Source organism: Tachypleus tridentatus, chromosome 3, assembly GCF_004210375.1.
Source record: "Tachypleus tridentatus isolate NWPU-2018 chromosome 3, ASM421037v1, whole genome shotgun sequence".
NCBI lineage: Eukaryota > Metazoa > Arthropoda > Merostomata > Xiphosura > Limulidae > Tachypleus > Tachypleus tridentatus.
In genome coordinates this window covers 111,159,259-111,185,812 of record NC_134827.1, presented here as the reverse complement: position 1 = coordinate 111,185,812, position 26,554 = coordinate 111,159,259, and the positions used below count along the sequence as shown (strand labels likewise).

The 26,554-nt window shown below is 33.9% G+C and overlaps 1 protein-coding gene across 1 annotated transcript; it reads left to right on the top strand.

The window, feature by feature from the left end:
- Positions 1-26,554, top strand: LOC143245970 (cubilin-like). Its single transcript, XM_076492222.1, has 13 exons — positions 1-25; positions 1,693-1,932; positions 2,936-3,070; positions 4,501-4,737; positions 5,446-5,574; positions 10,371-10,604; positions 11,006-11,140; positions 13,377-13,619; positions 17,131-17,253; positions 18,181-18,426; positions 21,243-21,377; positions 23,178-23,414; positions 25,843-26,554. Exons 1-13 carry the CDS (start codon positions 1-3, stop codon positions 25,944-25,946), a joined length of 2,223 nt encoding a protein of 740 aa, XP_076348337.1. The 3' UTR covers positions 25,947-26,554.

The following is a 26,554-nucleotide window of genomic DNA, read 5'->3' as shown; positions in this document are numbered from 1 at the left end:
ATGTTATATGAAGAAGCAGAAGGCCGTAAACAGTCAGTTACTTTAGAAGTCTGGGCACTTGCTTTAATATTTTTTTTAAACGTTTTTCACTGTTAAGATGTTTCTAAAGTATGGTAACACTTCCCAGATAAGTCGCAACTGCATATTTTACAAAATGACTTATTTAAGGTTTTCGGACTTTGACTAAAACAACCAAACTTAGGATCATTAAGCCATTTTTGTGGCAACTAACGTTTCTGTTAGTAACTAGGCCTAAGTAGGCTTATTTTCTTGCATGGACTTTCTACTAAATCACTTTCCTTATCGTTCCTTTTCTCAGCCATTGTGATCTGTGGGTTAGATTAAATGTAAATTAAATAAAATTATAAAAATTAAGCAAAACACAAATGTAAAATTAAACAATACATTACACTGTAAACGAAGACGGAACTTACGAGTTACAACTCACGAAATCATAACAAAAGCTACAGTATATGAAAACAAGACTAACAGAGACGCCGGTGAATCATCATTGTTTGAAATTATCTTGCGCCTTATAACGCAATCTAAATGTTTAAAACATTTAGACATAAAACTCGCTCATATAAAGCATTATCACAAGATCAAATTTCACGTAAAGGAGGCAATAAATTTGAAAATCTTTTATTGGCAATGCAACAGGTAAATTAGCAAAACTTACCAAATTTCATGAAGGTTTTACCAAATTTATCAAACAGAACTAAATTTACCAAATTTGGTAAAACATTACCTAATTCGGCAATATTGCTTGATACCCGTGATGTGCAGAACACAGGTAGTCCATTATGTAGCTTTGTGCTTAAATTCAAACACATTTAATTATACTGTACATGCCATCTTAGTAGTCATTTAAAAGTAAATAACGATGCACTCAAAGTCAATAACAGAGATCCCAAAATATTTGCGATCAAATTAGTATTTTTACTGAAACAGTGCTTCTTTAAATACAGGGTTTTTAGCGTAATGCAAATAGATTCTAATCGCAGACATCAAAATCTACCAGTCCACTTCTCTTACGTCTAAGATTAGTTAAGCTTTTATTTAGTAATGCCTATATTCGAAAAAGAATAAATAAATTAACACTGTAACTTGTATACGTTTAGTAAGGGCTAACCCTTAAACCCTAATTAATACTATTAATAAATAGACATAATGTTATTCTTCGACTTAGCGTTAGAGTTTTTGAAAAAAAAAACCTTTAATAGTTTGTTATATATTGTTGTGGTGTAAGCGCGTAAGGCGTGCGACTGTAATCCGAGGGTCGTGGGTTCGCGCCCGCGTCGCGCTAAACATGCTCGCCCTCCCAGCCGTGGGGCGTATAATGACGGTCAATCCCACTTTCGTTGGTAAAAGAGTAGCCCAAGAGTTGGCGGTGGGTGGTGATGACTAGCTGCCTCCCTCTAGTCTTACACTGCTAAATTAGGGACGGCTAGCACAGATAGCCCTCGAGTAGCTTTGTGAAATTCAAACAAACAAAACAAACAAATATGTTGTTGTACAAAATGGCTGCTAATGTATATTTACATTCCCGTTTTATTTGTTTACAAGTTGTACATTTATGTACTTGTGAGTGATGACACCAGTTCGAAACGTCGAACAAATTTTAAAAATAAATCTCCTTACTGTGAAAGCCGTAACTTGTAATAGAATAATTCATTTACTCTCTTGTTGTAGGGAAGCGCTGCGACCAAGAGGTGGCGACAGTAAGTGGAAGTTTACTATCTCCTGGTTTTCCAAATGATTATGGCCCTAACGAAAAATGCATTTTTAGTATTCGACGTGCCGAACCTACAGTATGTTCTGTCGTCCTGGATATAAGAAACTTTGATGTAGAAAGCAGTATTGGAGGCTGTACAAAAGACTATTTGGAGTTTCCCGATCTTACTCGTCTATGTGGTACATACAACGGAAAAAGTGGGTTTAAAAAAATTATTTTGTTTCTTAAAGTGACATTGACCAATCATTTTTATATTTTATAATTAATGTCCAAAAATTTATAAAGCTGATAAATGCACTAAACTCAAAAGTTATTTAGCTTTGCGCGTCATAATAGTTTCGTACATGACGTATTTGTAGTCAGTTGGGAAATATGAAGGCACTTGGCAGCATGCATGCTCATTAGGCTTACTTCAAGTTGTGTTACTATGTTATCGAAACATCAGGCCATGAAAATGTTCAGTCGATCTTTGTACTGGTGTTTCTTAAAAACAGTCATCTAACAGTTCTCCAAACCGTACTAAGACGTAAAATCAAAGAAGTTTATTTCATTGAATTTAATGTATCATTCGAATACTTCGTGTTTTCGCGACTTACTGGGTTTTAGAAATATTCGTAAGTTTTCACTCTGTGGGTAAATATTGAGTGGTAAAGATTTCACTACAATTATAGAAACAAAACAAAGCTAAATGAACATGAAATTATTTCACTGTTGTCGTTTATTTATTTTCCTTCAAAATTTAGTTATAATTTATGGCGCTGAAGTCTAATTTCAACTAATCATGAATATAGAAATTTCCAATTATTTTAAAGTCGTAGAAATAATATAAATGCAAACAAAAACAATAAAGTAGCAGAAAATAAGTGCTATACTAATACCAAGATATTTTAATTACCAAAGTAAATATACCTTAAAATTAATATTTTTATGAGTTATCATTTGAATTGATTATTAACTAACTGAAAGTCCAGTTAGCATTAAAAAAAGAAGCTATATATATTTATATCTTGAGATTTTTGTAAACAGCCATTTGTAACTTTTAGTAATTAATAACCAATTTAATTAGATTGCAAAGTGTATTTATTTTATAATTTTACTGTAATTTGAGACAATTTATTTGTGATCAGTTCTTTGTTATTTTCTGAGTGATAAATTGGTATTTATGTCATTTGATTTATTAATACAAATGTTAAATTATAGCAGAAATCATCGATATTCCACGAGGACTGGATTCAGTGAAACTTCAGTTTGTTAGCGATAGATCCGGATCCAGTAAGGGGTTTGAGATATATGTGGATCAGATGGTTGATTCATGTGGAGGTTCGTCATCTTCCGGTAAGTTTGTAGATAAATCAGAATAAACTTGCTTAATAATCGAGCTAAACCTAATCTTAGGCCTAAGCTATTTAATACTTTTATGTTTATTATGTCTGTGCTTGGAACATATTAATTTATTTGAGTTTGATGTTCTTAAGATACTCAATTTAAAAAGAGATGTAATAAATTAAATTATTTATTTGTGCAGAATAGGAATTGTTTCGAATTGTGTTTTTTAACGTTAAAAATGCTATTTTATAACAATTTGTTATTTTGATTAGTTGAGGTTTTTCGTTTACTTTTCGCGTCTCTCCTTTTGTTTTCACATGATCTCAAATATTCTGTTGAGTTTCAACTTGAAATCCAAATCACGTAAACCCTTAAATATTGTTTGAAAACCTATAGAAGAGACAAAAGTCGAAATAAACAAATAAATAATGTTAAAAAGATTCTTGGAAGTTATTGTAATAAAAATTATGAAAACAACAATGTAGGTTTGCTTTGGCTGATGCACATCTAATAAAAACATAAAAAAATATGAAAACAACAATACAGGTTTACTTTAGCTGCTGCACATGTAATAAAAATATGAAAACAATACAGGTTTACTTTAGCTGCTGCACATGTAATAAAAATATGAAAACAACAATACAGGTTTACTTTAGCTGCTGCACATGTAATAAAAACTATGAAAACAATACAGGTTTACTTTAGCTGCTGCACATGTAATAAAAACTATGAAAACAATACAGATTTGCTTTAGCTGCTGCACATGTAATAAAAACTATGAAAACAATACAGGTTTACTTTAGCTGCTGCACATGTAATAAAAATATGAAAACAACAATACAGGTTTACTTTAGCTGCTGCACATGTAATAAAAATATGAAAACAACAATACAGATTTGCTTTAGCTGCTGCACATGTAATAAAAACTATGAAAACAATACAGATTTGCTTTAGCTGCTGCACATGTAATAAAAACTATGAAAACAATACAGGTTTACTTTAGCTGCTGCACATGTAATAAAAAATATGAAAACAACAATACAGATTTGCTTTAGCTGCTACATATGTAATAAAACCTTAAAAGTAGTAATAGCAGTAATAGCTAATTGTTCAGGGTGTTCGGAAAGTCACTGTGCACTTATATATTTATTAACAGACAAAACTGCACAGGGACTTTCCGAACACCCTGTATAAGTACTAAGAGATCAAATAGAACGTAAAATGGTTCTTTGTTTAGATTGATCTCGTGATTGCTCTCTGTTAATTGTATCACAAAGTTAGAAATAATGAAGAGACACACTAATAACAATGTTAAGATACTCTTCAAATAAATATTTAATAATATCAGTCGATCTGCTACTTTATTACTGCTTTTATGAAAACAATAAAACAATACAGGTTTGGTTTGGGGATTAATCATTATAATAACCGTTTTGCAGGTAAATGCGATCAGGAAATTACATCATATAAGGGAATTTTTAGTTCGCCCTCTTACCCGAATGACTACAGCGCCAATCAGCGGTGCACTTACACACTTCGTAAAGCGGATTCGTCCGTTTGTGTTGTGGAATTAGATTTTCATCAATTTGACATCGAATTTTCACGAGACAAATGTTCACGTGACTTTCTGGAACTTTCTGATGGAACTCGTCTCTGTGGAATGATTTCCGGAAGTAGTAAGTGAAGTTGAAACATTAGTTTTATATCTATGTATATAAACTGTTTGAAATTATTATACAAAAAAAACGAATGACATGAGGCCTCTCTTTACAGACTACATCGGTCTGGAGTTTTGAGGCATAGGACACTTTAGACAACACCAAATACAAACTGCTTTGCCAAAAATTCTTGTTAATATGTTTGTAACTGAATAATATTATTTTTTTAATATTTAGACTAAATGACCTATTTAAATTACATGGATAATACTTTATCTGTTCCTGTGTTTAGCCTCAACTGCGCTATATGTTTTACTTCTAGATTAACAACAGCAATAAAACTGATTGATTGTTTGTAATTAAGCACAAAGCTACACAGTGGACTATCTGTGCTCCACTCACTTGAGGTATCGAAACCGGTTTCTAGCGGTATTAGTCCACAGACACACCGCTGTGCCACAACAACAAAAATTAATAGAAGGACGATGTACTTTTATAAATGTATTTTTGTTACCAATTCGATACATTGTTTTGAACTTTTTGAATTTAGCCGTGAACAAAAATAATGTATGAACGAAACGTTGAGGTGAAGTGTAGATATATTTTGTCACAATATTTTAATTTAAATGAAATCTGCGTGTTGAGTACACTCTAAGAAGTCCAATCATTTATAACCATCTTTTCTATATCTTTATTTGCCAAATCTTTTTTTCAATATCCATCTAGGGTTAGTGGAGTTTCCTGTTGGGAGTGATTCTGCTACTTTCACGTTCTACAGTGACAACTACGGTTCTGGTCGTGGCTTCGAAATTTCAGTGGTTCAACGAAAGAGTAGTTGCGGTTCAGTACCAACTGGTAAGAATTCGAAATTTAAAGGCGACATCTGATGTATACAACAACAACAACAACAACCCTGCAAGACACGCTGTGTGTTAGTAACTGGAGTGACAGTTCAACGATCTTACATCTTCTCTCGCTCGGACTGCGATAATGCTAACTGTCAAATACTATCTGCGGATTTGCTCTACTGGACTGGTAGTTTACGTACCAGTTTTCAAGACAATCTATTAAGAAATATGTAGGATATAACAATGAATTAATGAATGCATGTGACATAACAGTCTATTAAGAAAGGCATGAAATATAATAATCTATTAAGAAATATATGAGGTATAACAATCTATTAAGAAACGTATGAGGTATAACAGTCTATTAAGAAATGTATGAGGTATAACAATCTATTAAGAAACGTATGAGGTGTAACAATCTATTAAGAAACGTATGAGGTATAACAGTCTATTAAGAAACGTATGAGGTGTAACAATCTATTAAGAAACGTATGAGGAATAACAATCTATTAAGAAACGTATGAGGAATAACAATCTATTAAGAAACGTATGAGGTGTAACAATCTATTAAGAAACGTATGAGGTATAACAATCTATTAAGAAACGTATGAGGTGTAACAATCTATTAAGAAACGTATGAGGAATAACAATCTATTAAGAAACGTATGAGGTATAACAGTCTATTAAGAAACGTATGAGGTGTAACAATCTATTAAGAAACGTATGAGGTATAACAATCTATTAAGAAACGTATGAGGTATAACAATCTATTAAGAAACGTATGAGAATAACAATCTATTAAGAAACGTATGAGGTATAACAATCTATTAAGAAACGTATGAGGTATAACAGTCTATTAGAAACGCATGAGGTGTAACAATCTATTAAGAAACGTATGAGGTATAGCAATCTATTAACAAACGTATGAGGTATAACAATCTATTAAGAAACGTATGAGGAATAACAATCTATTAAGAAACTTATGGGGTGTAACAATCTATTAAGAAACGTATGAGGTATAACAATCTATTAAGAAACGTATGAGGAATAACAATCTATTAAGAAACGTATGAGGTATAATAATCTATTAAGAAACGTATGAGGTGTAACAATCTATTAAGAAACGTATGAGGTGTAACAATGTATTAAGAAACGTATGAGGTATAACAATCTATTAAGAAACGTATGAGGTATAACAATCTATTAAGAAACGTATGAGGTATAACAATCTATTAAGAAACGTATGAGGTGTAACAATCTATTAAGAAACGTATGAGGAATAACAATCTATTAAGAAACGTATGAGGTATAACAATCTATTAAGAAACGTATGAGGTATAACAATCTAAGAAACGTATGAGGAATAACAATCTATTAAGAAACGTATGAGGAATAACAATCTATTAAGAAACGTATGAGGGTATAACAATCTATTAAGAAACGTATGAGGTATAACAGTCTATTAAGAAACGTATGAGGTGTAACAACCTATTAAGAAACGTATGAGGAATAACAATCTATTAAGAAACGTATGAGGTATAACAATCTATTAAGAAACGTATGAGGAATAACAATCTATTAAGAAACGTATGAGGTGTAACAATCTATTAAGAAACGTATGAGGTATAACAATCTATTAAGAAACGTATGAGGAATAACAATCTATTAAGAAACCTATGAGGTATAACAATCTATTAAGAAACGTATGAGGAATAACAATCTATTAAGAAACGTATGAGGTATAACAATCTATTAAGAAGCGTATGAGGTATAACAGTCTATTAAGAAACGTATGAGGAATAACAATCTATTAAGAAACGTATGAGGAATAACAGTCTATTAAGAAAGGCATGAGGAATAACAATATATTAAGAAATATATGAGGTATAACAGTCTATTAAGAAACGTATGAGGAATAACAATCTATTAAGAAACGTATGAGGTGTAACAATCTATTAAGAAACGTATGAGGTATAACAATCTATTAAGAAACGTATGAGGAATAACAATCTATTAAGAAACGTATGAGGAATAACAATCTATTAAGAAACGTATGAGGTGTAACAATCTATTAAGAAACGTATGAGGTGTAACAATCTATTAAGAAACGTATGAGGAATAACAATCTATTAAGAAACGTATGAGGTATAACAATCTATTAAGAAACGTATGAGGTATAACAATCTATTAAGAAACGTATGAGGTGTAACAATCTATTAAGAAACGTATGAGGTATAACAATCTATTAAGAAGCGTATGAGGTGTAACAATCTATTAAGAAACGTATGAGGTATAACAATCTATTAAGAAACGTATGAGGAATAACAATCTATTAAGAAACGTATGAGGAATAACAATCTATTAAGAAACGTATGAGGTATAACAATCTATTAAGAAACGTATGAGGTATAACAGTCTATTAAGAAACGTATGAGGTGTAACAACCTATTAAGAAACGTATGAGGAATAACAATCTATTAAGAAACGTATGAGGTATAACAATCTATTAAGAAACATATGAGGAATAACAGTCTATTAAGAAACGTATGAGGTATAACAATCTATTAAGAAACGTATGAGGAATAACAATCTATTAAGAAACGTATGAGGAATAACAGTCTATTAAGAAACGTATGAGGTATAACAATCTATTAAGAAATATATGAGGTATAACAGTCTATTAAGAAACGTATGAGGTATAACAGCCTATTAAGAAACGTATGAGGAATAACAATCTATTAAGAAACGTATGAGGAATAACAATATATTAAGAAACGTATGAGGTATAACAGTCTATTAAGAAACGTATGAGGAATAACAATCTATTAAGAAACGTATGAGGAATAATCTATTAAGAAACGTATGAGGAATAACAGTCTATTAAGAAACGTATGAGGAATAACAGTCTATTAAGAAACGTATGAGGTATAACAATCTATTAAGAAACGTATGAGGTATAACAATCTATTAAGAAACGTATGAGGTGTAACAATCTATTAAGAAACATGAGGTGTTTCAATCTATTAAGAAACGTATGAGGTATAACAATCCATTAAGAAACGTATGAGGTATAACAATCTATTAAGAAACGTATGAGGTATAACAATCTATTAAGAAACGTATGAGGTGTAACATCTACAATTTCCATTGCGTTTCTTCCTTTTTTCTCTTCGCGCCAAATTTTCATGGAAATTTATTTGACAGAAAAACGTACTTAATTCGTATGTATGTTTTTACCAAATTTGGTGGGTCGCGGGTTCGCGCCCGAGTCGCGCCAAACATGCTCGCCCTCCCAGCCGTGGGGGCGTTATAATGTGACGGTCAATCCCACTATTCGTTGGTAAAAGAGTAGCCCAAGAGTTGGCGGTGGGTGGTGATGACTAGCTGCCTTCCCTCTAGTCTTACACTGCTAAATTAGGGACGGCTAGCACAGATAGCCCTCGAGTAGCTTTGTGCGAAATTCCAAAACAAACAAACAAACAAACAAACAAACCAAATTTGGTACACTGACGGATCTTTACAACTTACAATTAGGGGTCTCATGCGATGTAAATATAAGTTATATGTGCTAAGTCATTCAACAAACACTGTTCAAATGTAACGAAAATGTGCATAGCTACGCAAAATGTCACAAGAGCTATCGGCTTAAAATTGTTACAGCTTCACCTAAGAGTAAAAATTGACGGTTTTTCTAATTCGTATTAAAGACTGTTGATTTAGAGAAGCAAAACTGTAAGGTGAAATAACACACAGATACATAAATATTTATTAGTCCAAGCAAACTAAATTAACAGTTTGTAGCTCAGGTTTCCAAAATAATCTTACGAATGGACGATTATTATTAATTATTCGTTACCACGTTTTCAGTAAAATTTACTAAATTTCATTAAAGTATTCTAATTAAAGAGCGTTTAGAGTCACGTATTTGCATAAATAATGATGCCTGATACAGCTGTATCGATTACATGGGGAGATGACAAGAAGCTGTTAATATAGATTTCATGGCGTTTCTATAAGGGAAGCTATTAACACTGTTTTACAGAGGAAAAACTACCACCGTATATTTTAAAGATTCTCGTTGGTTCTGTAAAATATAGGCCTATTCTGAATAACAGGGATTGTATCCTGGAGCTAATATTGATTACTGTCGAATGTCGTTTTTTTGTTTGGTATGATTTGTTTGTGAGCACGGACAAAAATTCATGATATCTAATCGAAAAATTATGAAAAAAAGGTGTGGTCAAAAAAGAATTGCAGCTTAAAGTAAAATTCTTGGGAAAACTGGTAAGTGTACTTATATCATCGATAAGAATTTTCCAGGAAGTATTCATTGATTGGTTTTTGGTTTGTTTGTTTGTTTTGTTTTTTTGAATTTCGCGCGAAGCTACACGAGGGCTATCTGCGCTAGTCGTCCCTAATTTAACAGTGTAAGACTAGTCACCACCACCCACTGCCACTCGTGGGCTACTCTTATACTAATAGTGGGATTGACCGTCACATTATCACGGCTGAATGGGTGAGCATGTTTGGTGTGGCAAGGATTCGAACCCGCGATCCTCGGATTACGAGTCGAGAACCTTAACCATCTGGCCATGCCGATCCGTGTAACTAAGATGTTTTTGATTATATTATTAGTAACATTCATTGCTAAGTTGATTCTCACTTGTTCTAATGTGATTATAACGGTTGAAATCTACCCATGTTTCTATCAAAAAGATTGGTTTTAGTCTTAAGGCACGTTATATCGTATTGTTGCCAACAAGATCCAGATGTGGATACTGTTACATTTTAAGTTCATTGCAGATTGTGATCAGGAAGTAACGGATATTTCTGGACGGCTTTCGTCTCCTTCGTTCCCTCGAATCTATAGTCCAGGACTTCACTGCAGGTACATAATCAGAAGACCCGATCCATCCATCTGCAAAGTAGATATTGCTTTCAGGACATTAGATATCGAATACAGCGCCTTCTGTGTCAAAGATTATTTTGAATTATCGAACGAAGAAAGAATCTGTGGAAACAATCTGCCAGGGTTAAGTACGTTACGTCAGATTGTCGGTAACCCTAAACTAGAGGACAAAATCCACATTTTAAATACGATGAAAATGAGTGATTTTCTATTAGAATAATTATACAGACGAAGATTATTGATACGACTGAAGAGAGTTCTTAATAAATAATTTAGCTGACATCCACATTTCTAATGAGTTTTTTTTTTCTCCCGAGTTTACACTTCTGTTTGTGTTTTGTTGTAACAAAGCCACATCGGGCTATCTGCTGAGTCCACCAAGGGGAAACGAACCCCTAATTTTATCGTTGTAAATCTGTAGACTTACCGCTGCACCAGCAGTGGATGTTTAGAATTGAATGCTTCGTTTAGAATAATACATCAAAATACAAGTAAAGTCCATGTAATAACTGATGTCTTCGTGTTTCAGAAACCCTTGAGTACAACCCTGCTTCAGGAGGTGTTATGACTCTGCAGTTTGTTACTGATAGTTATGGTTCCGGTAAGGGGTTTGACGTTGACGTACACCAACTTCCCAATTCTTGTAAGATTTTGCCATCTTCCGGTGAGTTGTGCTTATTTTTAATTGTCAGTAATATCTTTAATCAGTTGATTTTGTTAATAAACGTTACAGTAAATTAATAACTTTAAATTAAAAAATTATTTAGTTTCTAGAATCCGCCAGTGAGTTAGCGGTAAGTTTACAACTTACAATGCTAAAATCCAAGGTGAAATTTCCTGTAGTGACAAGAGTTTGTTTTTTTGTTTGTTTTTTGGAATTTCGCACAAAGCTACTCCAGAGCTATCTGTGCTAGCCGTCCCTAATTTAGCAGTGTAAGACTAGAGGGAAGGCAGCTAGTCATCACCACCCACCGCCAACTCTTGGGCTACTCTTTTACCAACGAATAGTGGGATTGACCGTCACATTATAACTCCCCTACGGCTGGGAGGGCGAGCATGTTTGGCGCGACTCGGGCGCGAACCCGCGACCCTCAGATTACGAAGCGCACGCCTTAACGCGCTAGGCCATGCCGGGCCCGAGTGACAAGAGAGCTCATTGTTTTGAGCTTAAGATATGCTACAAAAATATGTATTTATATAAACTAGTTGGGCCCGGCATGGCCAGGTGGGTTAAGGCGTTCGACTCGTAATCCGAGGGTCGCGGGTTCGAACCTCCTTTGCACCAAACATGCTCGCCCTTTCAGCTGCGGAGGCGTTATAACGTTACGATCAATCCCACTATTCGTTGGTAAAAGAGTAGCCCAAGAGTTGGCGGTGGGTGGTTGATGACTAGCTGCCTTCCCTCTTGTCTTACACTGCTAAATTAGGGACGGCTAGCGCAGATAGCCCTCGTGTAACTTTGCGCGAAATTAAAAAAAAACAAAAAAACTAGTAGAAATACCTGCTCGGAGTTCAGGTATAACTGCTAATTCCCGTGGAAGACTACTCAGCCTGTAGCCCCAAAACAGGCCTGCGGTTTTTTCTGGAATTGTCTCACAGTTCTACAACAACGTACTCGTACATGACATTCAATAATGTTTGTTTTTTGAATTTCGCGCAAAGCTATTGAAACTCAGGGTCTTTTCTGAACTATTAACATTTTGTGATCCGAGTTTCCAAATACATCATTGTTACTGGAACACGGGGACTTTTAGAATCACGTTAAGATTTTTACACTCCGAGATTTCAAATATTTTGCCGTTACTGGAAGATAGGGTGTTCTGGAATTGTGTTAATATCACACACCCAAGGTTATTAAGTATTTCACATTATTATTGGAACTCAGAGTCTTTTTGAACTACTAACGGAACTGCACAACAATTTTTTTTTTTAAGTTTTGCTTCCTGAAAAGTTTTTGCTGATTGTGACAGGTACCTGGTGGGTATGCACAAATATAGTTTTGGTTTTGCCTCATCACGTAGGAACTCTGAGAAATAGACAGTTAACTGTTTACCGGCAATAACGTATTTAATTGCGTTTATGTTTCTGATACGCTATTAAGTTCAACATAATTAAAAGTGTTTTGCTCCTGATTTTCGTTTGTATTTAATGTCCGGTGCATCACAGTAGTCAGCAAGCATTGACGGGCTCCAGTTGCCCTGTTATCGTTTTTCCATTGTAGCAATGTCCTGGTGAAACTGAAGATTTCGATAAAACGGTACGTGATGGACAAATTTGGATGCGATTTTCGTGATCAGCAGCCAAAAATCTATAAGGAACACCCAACAGTGTTCAAGAAGCAAAATCTTTGTTGTGCAGTGCAGTCTGTGATCCAGTTTTCCAAAGATTTCATTGTTATGGAAACATAAAGTATTTTAGAACCACGATAACTTTGGATATACCAAGTTTCTCCAAGTTTCATTGGTTTGGTTCTGGAATTCTAGGTCTTTTGGAACCCTGTTTACGCGCTTCACTTCAAATTTCTAAGCAGCTAATTGTTCCTGGAGCATAGAGGCATGTGGAATCTTGTTAACACTTTGTGATCCGAGTTTCCAAGCGTTTCATGGTGATTGGAACACAGGGTTTCTTGGAACTATGTTAACGTTCTGTACTCTGGGTTTCCCAGCAAGTGATTGCTACTAGAAACCAAGTCTGTTGAAACCGCGCTATGACTCTTTATTTCAAGTTCCCTAGGATTCATGGTGATTGGAACACAGGGTTTCTTGGAACCATGTTCACATTATACTCTCTACATTTCCAAACAGTAGAATTGCAGTACTTGCAATGTCCTGTTGCTCAGCAATATTCCTTTTTTGTTTCGTTAGTGATTTTTAACGTCTTTTAAAATAACTTCTTTGCAGTTCAGTGCAATCAGGTGATCACAGGAGAAAAGGACAACATCCGGACACCAAATTATCCTGATGACTATCCTCCAGATGCCAAATGTGAGTACGAAATAAGGAGGTTGACATTGTCCACGTGCCAGGTACAGCTGGAATTCTTGGATTTCGATGTAGAAGCCGATGAAGGTTGTAAGGCCGACTTCCTGGAGATTGAGTCCACAGAAGAACGACTGTGTGGTTATAACCAGCAGCCAATTAAAGGTGAGCAATTATTAACTTTCTTGTAAATAGATAATATTGTCCAAGTGATAGATTGAAAGAAACAGACCTCGCATGAACTCAGCACTATACCATTTTCTACCTTTCCCTCTTTTATGCTTTGATGGCGATACCAATTTCTGTTTGTTCTTGTATTTCTTGGCAGCTCAGTGTAAAACATTGTACTTCAATATAATCTGCGAATAACATTATTTTACACACAATACTGCATGGAACTTGCTTAAATGCGTCGCGACATTTCGAAATTGTTGGTCAATATCATTGAAGAATTCGTGCAAATTAGAACAAATAAATAAATAATACCTTTAATCTGTTAATTTTGTTAATAAAAATTGCAGTAATTTAATAACTTTAAATAAAAAAAATTAGTTTCTAGAATCCGCTGATCAGTTAGCAGTAAGTTTACGACTCACAACACAAAAATTCAAGGTACAATTTCCTGTAGCGAACAGAGAAAGCTCGTTGGTTTGAGCTTAAGATATGCTAGAAAAATATGTATTTATAGAAACTAAGCAGGTGTTCTGGAACATTGTGTATTATGTTCGAAGTTATGCTTTTTATCGTTGACATTTGGAGAATCACTAGAAACCAATAGGTCTAATATACATGATGCTGAAATCTGGCGAATAATTAGAAACTAATGAGACTAATACACATGATGCCGAAATCTGGCGAATCACAAGAAACCAATAGGCCTAATACACATGAAGCTGAAATCTGGCGAATCACTAGAAAGTAATAGGCTTAATATAGATGAAAATAACACGCTATGCTACAGTGATGTAGGAATCTGGCGTGATTTGGGGGGTTTAATTAAGTGAGACCAACTAGCACCTCGAAACATTAAATGAAATGAATAAAACAAACAACTCATCCGAAGATCTGTATTTAAATAAAAAGTTTATACTTTAATCACTTAACGTTAGGCCCAGCATGGCCAGGTGGTTAAGACACTCAACTCGTAATCTGAGGATCGCGGGTTTGAATCCCAGTCGCACCAAACATGTTCACCCTTTCAGCCGTGGGGACATTATAACGTGACGGTCAATTCCACTATTTGTTGGTAAAAGAGTAGCCCAAGAGTTGGTGGTAGGTGGTGAAGACTAGTTGCCTTCCCTCTAGTCTTACACTGCTAAATTAGGGACGGCTAGCGCAGATAGCCCTCGTGTAGCTTTGTTCGAAATTAAAAAAAAACACCAAACATCATATGGACTAAACATCTGTTACAAACACCATTTGCTAACATACAAATTCAAGAAATTTATCGAGTAACGATGTTAAATTTACTAAATGGTAATTTTGTTATTTAACATTGGTTATTTTCGAGATTACTTGTCTTTGTCATTGCTAAAATTTGACGCATAACTCGAGTCTCGTTGCAAATGAGATTTTCCGGTAGACCGTGACTGTTGCTGTGCGAATAGTGAAACTCGTTAAAAAAAAAGAGAAAATATACTCCCATATGTTTATAGTTTGGAACACAGGAGTGACATTTATCAAAGGAATAATTTGCTTTTAGATGACAGCTTTCCAAAAGGATTATTTATATTTAGATGATCACTTTCCAAAAGGATTATTTGTTTTAGATGACAGCTTTCCAAAATGATTATTTGTATTTAGATGATCACTTTCCAAAAGGATTATTTGTTTTAGACGAACATTTCCCACCAAAAAAAAAAAATTTCTTTTTATATGACCTCTTTCCAAAGAGATTATTTGTTTTAGATGATCAATTTCCAAAATATGTATTTGTTTTTAGATGACCATTTTCCAAAGAGATTATTTGTTTCCAGATGACCACTTTCCAAAGAGATTATTTGTTTTTATATGACTACTTTCCAAAGAGATTATTTGTTTTTATATGACTACTTTCCAAAGAGATTATTTGTTTTTATATGGCCACTTTCCAAAATTATTATTTGTTTTTAGATGACTACTTTCCAAAGAGATTATTTGTTTTTATATGGCCACTATCCAAAATTATTATTTGTTTTTAGATGACCACTTTCCAAAGAGGATTTTGTTTTTATATGACTACTCTCCAAAGAGATTATTTGTTTTTATATGACCACTTTCCAAAGAGATTATTTGTTTTCAAATGACCACTTTACACAATTTAGTTACATAAGAAATTAATAATCTCCTGCTCTATTGATTGAACGAACTGAACCAAAGTTCGAAACTTGATGCAAGGTTGCAGGGCAAAACAGCTAAACCCTCATTTAGTACCTGACGCCGGGTGAATACCTAAACTGTGTTTTATTATATGTCCACTGAGCAAATACCTAAACCATTATTTAATATCGGCTGTCTGGAAATAGCCAATCACTCATCTTGTACCAGTTGCTGGAGGAACGACTAAATCTTCATTTTTAGTACCGTTTATCAAAGTAGTAACTAAATCCTCATTTAGTACCTAGTATCAGAACAGCCACTTTCTTAAAGAATATTGAGATATTTGGAGATAATTTTGTAGTTATCTGATAATGTTTGTAACACTGTGAACAATGCATTTGATATTGTACTCATTTAAGTATGTTGCCATCTATTCAGATGCTGAAATTAATTTTAACGTACTGTAAGTGAAAGAATAGATACACAGGGTCACTAAGATGGCCTAGAAGTGATTTAAAATACCAACTGTAAGTAAAATATTAGATACACAGGGACACTAAGATGGCCTAGAAGTGATTTAAAATGCCAACTGTAAGTGAGAGATTAGATACACAGGGACACTAAGATGGCCTAGAAGAATTTAAAATGCCAACTGTAAGTGAAAGATTAGATACACAGGGACACTAAGATGGCCTAGAAGTGATTTAAAATGCCAACTGTAAGTGAAAGATTAGATACACAGGGACACTAAGATGGCCTAGAAGAATTTAAAATGCCAACTGTAAGTGAAAGATTAGATACACAGGGACACTAAGATGGCCTAGAAGTGATTTAAAATGCCAACTGTAAGTGAAAGATTAGATACACAGGGACACTAAGATGGCCTAGAAGAATTTAAAATGCCAACTGTAAGTGAGAGATTAGATACCCAGGGACACTAAGATGGCCTAGAAGTGATTTAAAATGCCAACTGTAAGTGAGAGATTAGATACACAGGGACACTAAGATGGCCTTGAAGTGATTTAAAATGCCAACTGTAAGTGAAAGATTGGATACACAGGGACACTAAGATGACCTATACTATACTTTTAAATCTTTCTTTTATCTCCAAAAGCCCTAGCAAGTCATTATAATTTGTGATATTGTACCAGTAATTCTATGCAGATAAATAAACAACAAGAACAGAAACTAACAGAAATAACTAGTTAATCTATAATCAGTGCAGTGGTTTGTAAACTTTTATAGTACTGGAAATAATTTAAAAATATTTTGAGTTATGTTGTCGTTTTGTTTTATTCTATTATTTAATTAAGTGTGTTTTTAATTCATAGTTGATACTTGTTGAATTATAAATATACCACTTTCTCTAATGTTTTAGTTATTCCTTTCCGAACGGGTTTCGAAAGTTTACGTCTGGTGTTCATTTCCGATAAGTTTACAAGCAGAAGAGGCTTTAACATCCGGGTAACCCAGCTCCCTGGATCTTGCTACAAGGCTGTCGGTATGTTTCAACCACAAGTTTGAAAAGAATAATAACCATGACGTAACATTTACTCTATCTTTTTCATAAAGTTGTTAGAGATAATTTACTTTGTTGTCACTACTTTTGAATAAGCCTAATATAAATGCCACATTGTTTAAACAATTAACCCTATAATTTTGACAAACGTTTCTTTGTGTTTAGGTTTTCCCTTACAACCATATAATATCCGTTGTGAATGAACAGTAATAGTACTGTTGTTGTTATTTTCTGATCTGGATATGGGTGAGTATTTGGTCGTGTTTGTGTCGACCTGGGTGGGTCAGGTACGTCTTGTCCTCATTTTTTTAACGCGAAAATCTGGATTCATATTCACGTTGCTGACAAAAGACAGCTTTGGACTTTGGACTAAGAAAACAACAACCGGTATAGGGAACACGTTCACAGAGATATTTTGTTTACATTGTAGATCGAGAGAAGGTAAATTGTTGAATAATATCACTTGTTGTCTTCACTCTTGCGGACCAAACTTTCAGACGATACATACTGGAAATTTATTTCTCTGGTTACTTAAAAAGCTTGTTTTGTTTGTATAGGTACAAAGAAGAGTAGGCACTCGACTCGTAATCTGAGGGTCGCGGGTTCGAATCCTAGTCACACCAAACATGCTCACCCTTTCAGCCGAGGGGACGTTATAATGTGATGGGCAGTCCCACTATTCGTTGGTAAAGAGTAGTCACAGGAGTTGGCGGTGGGTAGTGATGACTAGCTGCCGCATATAGTTCAAACATTCTTGTTATTTCCTTAGTATAAAGCTACACAATAGGCTTTACGCATTCTGTCCACCGCAGATTTTAGCATGATAAATCCGCAATTTCACTTGTGATTCGTCGAGGGTCTCTTTAAAAGTACAAATGAATTAACCAAAACAAATTGTTTCGTTTTCAGGGGATTCGAGTACTTGTGATACATTAAGTGACGTCAGCGGTGTGATGCAGACCTTTAATTATCCCGCCTCGTACAATTCAAATACCGATTGCAGTTACAAAGTATTTCGTCACAGCAGCGCCATCTGTCGGTTGGAGATCTATTTCTCGAGGTTTGATGTCGGTCAGGCTGAAAGCGGAACCTGCGGTGGAGATTACCTAGAAATTGATGGCTCACGATACTGTGGAATTTTGGATGGACAAACAGGTTTATGTCTTTCCTGATAATAAAAGTTGACTATTGATCCTAGAGGCTTATCTAGTGACGTTAATATATTACCCCCTAATGTTTTATTTTTTTTTTTTAGGGATGCTAACATCTACTGACGTAAATATATTACACTGTATTGTTTTACCTTCTTTTTTTTAGTGATGCTAACATTTGTAGCTGACATTGAAATATTTTAAAAGTAAGGCATAAGTTAACTCCCTGACAGTTATTTTAAGAGATAAGCATCACATAATTTGGTTTACTTTTGTAAGATTTCAAAAATACAGAATATCTTTTGGTTTAATATTTTGTCTTTAACATCTTCGCAAAGGTTCACGCAGCCGTTTGTTTTACTTTGCTAATACTCGATTCATTCACGGTTCCTTGGGGGAAGAGAGCTAAGTTTTTGAAATTAAAACGCTAAAATCCGGGGATGGACACAACAGACAGTCCAATGTGGCTCTGTTATGAAACAGGTTACAACCTTTATTAGATGAACAACAAACATAAGAGATCTAGATTTCTACCTCTATTAGATGAACAACAAATATAAGAGATCTATATTTCTACCTATATTAGATGAACAACAAATATAAGAGATCTATATTTCTACCTATATTAGATGAACAACAAATATAAGAGATCTATATTTCTACCTCTATTAGATGAACAACAAATATAAGAGATCTATATTTCTACCTCTATTAGATGAACAACAAATATAAGAGATCTATATTTCTACCTATATTAGATGAACAACAAATATAAGAGATCTATATTTCTACCTATATTAGATGAACAACAAATATAAGAGATCTATATTTCTACCTCTATTAGATGAACAACAAATATAAGAGATCTATATTTCTACCTATATTAGATGAACAACAAATATAAGAGATCTAGATTTCTACCTACATTAGATGAACAACAAATATGAGAGATCTATATTTCTACCTCTATTAGATGAACAACAAATATAAGAGATCTATATTTCTACCTATATTAGATGAACAACAAATATAAGAGATCTATATTTCTACCTCTATTAGATGAACAACAAATATAAGAGATCTATATTTCTACCTCTATTAGATGAACAACAAATATAAGAGATCTATATTTCTACCTCTATTAGAGAAACAACAAATATAAGAGATCTATATTTCTACCTATATCAGATGAACAACAAATATAAGAGATCTATATTTCTACCTCTATTAGATGAACAACAAATATAAGAGATCTATATTTCTACCTCTATTAGAGAAACAACAAATATAAGAGATCTATATTTCTACCTATATTAGAAGAACAACAAATATAAGAGATCCATATTTCTACCTCTATTAGATGAACAACAAATATAAGAGATCTATATTTCTACCTCTATTAGAGAAACAACAAATATAAGAGATCTATATTTCTACCTATATTAGATGAACAACAAATATAAGAGATCTATATTTATACCTCTATTAGATGAACAACAAATATAAGAGATCTATATTTCTACCTCTATTAGATGAACAACAAATATAAGAGATCTATATTTCTACCTATATTAGATGAACAACAAATATAAGAGATCTATATTTCTACCTCTATTAGATGAACAACAAATATAAGAGATCTATATTTCTACCTCTATTAGAGAAACAACAAATATAAGAGATCTATATTTCTACCTATATTAGATGAACAACAAATATAAGAGATCTATATTTCTACCTCTATTAGATGAACAACAAATATAAGAGATCTATATTTCTACCTCTATTAGATGAACAACAAATATAAGAGATCTAGATTTCTACCTCTATTACATGAACAACAAATATAAGAGATCTATATTTCTACCTCTATTAGATGAACAACAAATATAAGAGATCTATATTTCTACCTCTATTAGATGAACAACAAATATAAGAGATCTATATTTCTACTTCTATTAGATGAACAACAAATATAAGAGATCTAGATTTCTACCTCTATTAGATGAACAACAAACATAAGAGATCTATATTTCTACCTCTATTAGATGAACAACAAATATAAGAGATCTATATTTCTACCTCTATTAGATGAACAACAAATATAAGAGATCTATATTTCTACTTCTATTAGATGAACAACAAATATAAGAGATCTATATTTCTACCTATATTAGATGAACAACAAATATAAGAGATCTATATTTCTACCTCTATTACATGAACAACAAATATAAGAGATCTATATTTCTACCTCTATTAGATGAACAACAAACACAAGAGACTAGTATGTAGTGTATACTAATAACAGTATGTTCTTAGTATCTCAGAACAGCTGGTATGGGTACTAATACTTTTATTGATAAGCAGAGAACAACGTTTCGACCTCTCTAGGTCATCTTCAGGTTAAGAAAGAGGTTCTTATCTGCTTATCCTCCGCTGGTACAGCCGTACGTCTACGGATTTACAACGCTAAAATCAGGGGTTCGATTCTTCTCGGTGGACTCAGCAGATAGTCCGATGTAGCTTTGCTATAAGAAAACATACGCTCTTCTCTGTTTATCAATAAAAGTGTTGATACCCATACCAGCCGTTCTGAGATACATTTTTATTTCAAGTTGGTTTCTCGTCATCAAGACTGTCATCTTAGATTTTAATTTTGGGTTATTTTAATATTTTCTAGTTTAAAACGTGAGGCACTACTTTCTAGATGAAGCGACTATAACTACATAAGTGGAAAGTGAACACACAGAGATATACTATGTTATCATCAAGCTTACAGTGATCGAGCTAACAAAAGTTTTTTTGTTTTTTTTTTAGTGCACGTTCCCTTTCCGAAAACTGAGAATGAAATTGATTTCCTTTTCCGGACGGATGGAACTGACCAGAAATCAAGTTTTCGGTTAGAAGTGAAACAGTTGAGCCAAGGATGTGACGAGGACGTATCTTCCAAAGGTCACTACTTTTTTCAAGTGAAACTCATTTCGAAAATTATAAATTGCTTGATCACTTCTCAAGTGAGAATCATGGGATAGGTTTTGAAAACTGTGTAAAAAATGAATGTGAAACGTTCATGCAATGAAAGTATTTGATTCTATTAAGTTCAATCTTCAATAAAATTTCGTGTGCGTGTGTATGTCAAGTACATTTTATGTACGTTACTAGCGTAATCTTATCAGTGTTTGTAGGCTATTGTACGTCCCTTTTAAGAAATCTAGTTTCCTTTCAACAAGGCGTTTATTTTTGGAAACAATATCTGTTACGGTTGGGTGAATTTGTTTGTTTCTGAATTTCGCGCAATGCTACATGAGGGCTACCTGGACTAGCTGACTCTGATTTAGCAGAGGGTTTCTTTGTTTGTTTGTTTTAAATTCCGCGCAAAGCTACGTGAGGGCGACCTGGACTAGCTGACTCTAATTTAGCAGAGGGTTTCTTTGTTTGTTTGTTTTAAATTCCGCGCAAAGCTACGTGAGGGCCATCTGCGCTAGCCATCTATAATTTAGCAGTGTAAAACTAGAGGGAAGGCAGGTAGTTATCCCCACCCACCGCCAACTCTTGGGCTACTCTTTTACCAACGAATAGTGGGATTGACCGTAACAATACAACGCACCTATATCTGAAAGGGCGAGCATGTTTGCTGTGACGGAGATTCGAACCCAGGACTCTCAGATTGCGAGTCAACAGCCATGCCGGGTCATTATCAGAGGGAAGGCAGCTAGTTATCACCATCCACCGCCAACTCTTGGGATACCCTTTTATCAACGAATACTGGCTGTGGCCGTCACATTGTAACACTCTCACGACCGAATGGACAAGCATATTTGGTGGAAAGTGGCGCTTTGTAGCTGCGACTCTCAAGTTGTGAGTCGAGCGCTCTCTAACCACGTGTTTAAATCAGAATTAAATTACAAAGCTTAATTGTTAAGTGTCATGCCTTCTTTTATTTTCTGTAATGATTACAGTTAAATACTTCAACAACAACAACAGTGATAAATGACAACAACTGTTATCTTTAGCCCTAATCATTTTCAACTTTAATCTTTGGTTTCAGTTAATCTTTTTATGATTTGTTATTGTTATTTATTGCTCTTTTCTTCTAGTTAAGCCTTTGTAATCATCAAAGCCAAGTAAAATATCCTATTACTCTTGCACAGTAATTTTATATCTTTATTTACACTCCTGCTATCTGAATAAGACACTAACTACACAGTAAAATTAGCACGTAAAAATATCATATATATATATAAAATATGTTTTTTAGAATTTTTATACAGAGCAACATAAAGGGCTTTCTGCATTTATTCGTCTTTAATTTTGAAGCGATAGGCAAAGCACCCACCGCCAACTCTTGGGGCACACCGGATAATGTGATTTTTTCACTATTATAACGTACTCGCGACTCCAAAGTGCATGGCACGTGCTTGCGGGAAAAGTCTGCGAACTAGGGAACCCTCGAATTCACACTTTGGGGACGCTAACAATCCCCCTACCTTCCCAAAACCTCAGAAGTAAGATGAATTAGTTTCACATCTCATATGATGGAGTGTTTTTATATTGCTCGTATCTTTTTCTTATATAACAAGTAAGTACAATGCTAAAATCCGGGATTTGATTCCCGGCAGCGGACATAGCAGGTGGTCCAACGTGGCTTTAACTCTACAACAAGCAAGCAAACTTATGTAATAATGTGGTATGTGAGCCAATTAATTCCTTTCCTATGATAAAGCCAATCACACCTCTTTGTTTCTTTATTAGATTGCGATGCCACCTATACAAAAGAAACGTTTCAGATTATCAGTCCCGGCTACACGAACAGAGCCTACCCTTCCAACATAAACTGTAAATATACAGTGAAGAAAAGCACATTTGACGTGTGTGCCATCGAAATCAAGTTTAATGCCTTTCGTCTGGAAGAATCAGGAGATTGTACGAAAGATTATTTACAAATTGGAGATGTTAAACTTTGTGGAAAACTCCCGTACGACTCAGTTCGTAAGTCCACCGATTTTCTTTTATTTCGTGATAAAACGGTTTTATTTATGGTGTTTCAAGATGTGTTTAACTCACCCATGTTTATATAGTGTATCTCAGAACGACTGGTATTGGTATTAACACTTTCACTGGTAAGCATAGGACAACGTTTTGACTTTCCTAGGTCATCTTCAGGTTAAGAAAGAGAAAGTTTGAATGTGACCGTTTCCAAACAAATGTCTTAGGGACGAGAGTGTACACAGGTACAGGATTGTAGGGGGCGTTGCAGGTGGACGTCAGATTATTAATTAGTATAGGTATAAAGGTGTTACTTTACATTGGTTTAATTTTGGTTTTAGTTGCTGTATAAGTAGGGCTTCTTTGATTTTGCGTTTGTTTATATTTGTTTCCCTACTTAATATCTCAGTGTTTTCTATGGTTATGTTGTGTTTATTTGATTTGCAGTGTTAAAAAACACGTGAAGGTGGATTTTTTTTTTGTTCTTTGAATCTAGTTTATATGTTTCTGCTTGTTTCTTCAATACTGAAGTCATGACAGTTGTAACATTGATAGTACTAACTGATTTTTGTGAATTATATACCAGGCAAGCTGTTTAAGATGTAAAATAAACATAAACCCAACTTATTCATTTTATCACTTGTCATCGAACTATAGTTGTCTCACGTGCTCCATATATCTGATCTGCCATTTATCCGGCGTTACAGATGTTGGACGAAATTTCCTGACAAGTGAAAAATATGTGTTTTCTTATCGATTTAATTGCTACTTGTGTTTGCACGTGTTAATAAAATGGTGAATTTTTCATATTTAAAAGCCAGTTGATATGTAAAGATTAACTACGATTTACTGGGACTTCAAAATTAACATGAAGGCTGATGTTAAACTGAATAACCATATACAAAGGAATTGTTTTATACCTGTTGTGGCCACTTTCATATCATGGGCATGTTAATTCTACTGTGTCAATGACACAGTTAATTGGAACTTAACCCTACACTTTAAGTATTTAAACTAGGCACTACTCATTTCGTTATCGTTCATGTGAAGATGCAAATAATATATGTATGGCATCATTATGTTTGTGTAGATATTCTGACGTCAAATAGCAAATCAAACAAGTCAGTTGTGTTAGTAAGAGATAACTGAATAAAATATGGTTAAGCAGAACGTGATACATTAACACTAACTGAGAAGAACTGATAGCATGATATACTGTGCAAGAAACAGTAACACTAGTGTGAAAAATGTTCATTGTGTGCATCATTTCGCTTAAAATTCAAATATCAATGATAATTCAAGCATGTTATAACACACAAATATGTGTTTATACACATCTTATTCGACCGTCTATTCCAGGCCATATTTGCAGTACATTGTGTAATATTACATATTACATGCACAATGAAGTAACTCTCATACTGACGAGTGAAATAAATAGCATTTTATCTAAGACTTTAGGAGTTGTAACTTTAACCCGCGTCGATTGGCTCTTCCTTTTGTATATAAAACACAAAAGAAGTAGGTGCTGTCTGTCTTTTTGTCCTTTATCTAACTACTCCTAGGTGGCTAAGCCAATCTCGACCAGACCTTGTGAGATGATAGTTTAGAGCAAGGGACATGTTAATAGGGGATTAATAACCGCTTCTATTCCTGTTATTGCTGCTATTGAGAATTTATCATCTTTGACGTAAGTTAACGTTAATTACATTCATAGATGGCGCCACGTCCTTATAAAAACTATTAAATTGTCTATAACAATATATAAACAATGAGGAAGGGGTAAAGGCACACAATCGTTTTAGTATATTATTTCAGAGAGTGCGCTAGCAATATGTGAAGGAATGCAATGAAAAGAAATTTCTTTACTATTGCACTAATCCATAAGTTCCTACTTCAACAGCCATATGAAGAGTCGTTTCTTGAGTTATACGCACTTTCTATTTTGACCTGTAACTTTTTAACTGATCCGTCAGTCGTTTCTGCGGCCAATGTCCATTAATTAATTAATAGCACAAAACACTGTGAAAGAACATTAAATTCTGGGTGTCGCTACCTCTTAATAATAAGTCACCGTGACCATCGTCCAGTGTATACCATATTTTAATCATATAAATATATAGAGTTCTTAAAGTTTATTCAAAACTGTTAGTGAGGTAACAATGACTAGTGAAAAAATATCTTATAATATTAATTATTTTATAATAATATCTTAAATAAGTTGCGTTAAGGTTTTTCTGTTATTCATAATAGCGTCCAGTCCCACATTTTATTTTAAGATCATAACTCGGACACAGGACGGGTACCACAGCTTGTATAGTATAGAATGATAGAACTTGGAATCTAGTTATCACTTCTTATTCTGTTGCGATATTGTTTGTTTCAAAAATATATGTTTATTTTCTCTTTTGCTTTCTCTTTAACTTTTTAGATACCTACCAGTTTCCGGCGGATGAGTTACTTATTACACTACACACGGATACCTACGCAAACTACGCAGGATTTTTTTTAACAGGAAGACAAGTTTCTTGTTGATTTTTCAGTATCTATTTAACACTTTGTGATTCACGTGTTTCGAAGGTCGTTTACACGTGGTTAACACAATTATTTAAAAACATTTCAACATCAAAGAATCGTTTTAAAGATAACGCTTACCTAATAAACTTTATCGCCTCTGTCTTTATCAGTTATTAATACATTTCGGTGTGTGCTAAATGTTTAGCCAGTGTTTCCATACGGAATTTGTAATCACTTATTTGCGATATTCGTGTTTAGGTATTGGTTGCACACGTGTTCTTTGAAAGGCTTAATCAAGTGAATTGAACCATCAGAGAACGAACAGAGAGCAGTGGAAAAATTTGTTTTTTATATAAAACTCTGAAATGAATACGTTATTGGATAATAAAGCGTCATGAGGCTCTAGTGAAATGTATACATTTAGAACTTAAACTGTACAGATGATGTTTCTGTTTTTTTAATATATATTACAAATAACTCTGAGATAAATTTGAAATACTCCAGTGTATCATAAAAAATTGCACCATACGTTTCTTTTGTTGATTATATATGATATATAAAATCAAATCACGCTGAATCATTTTCCAAAAATAAAAAAATCAATATCATTTCAATTTAGCTTTTTT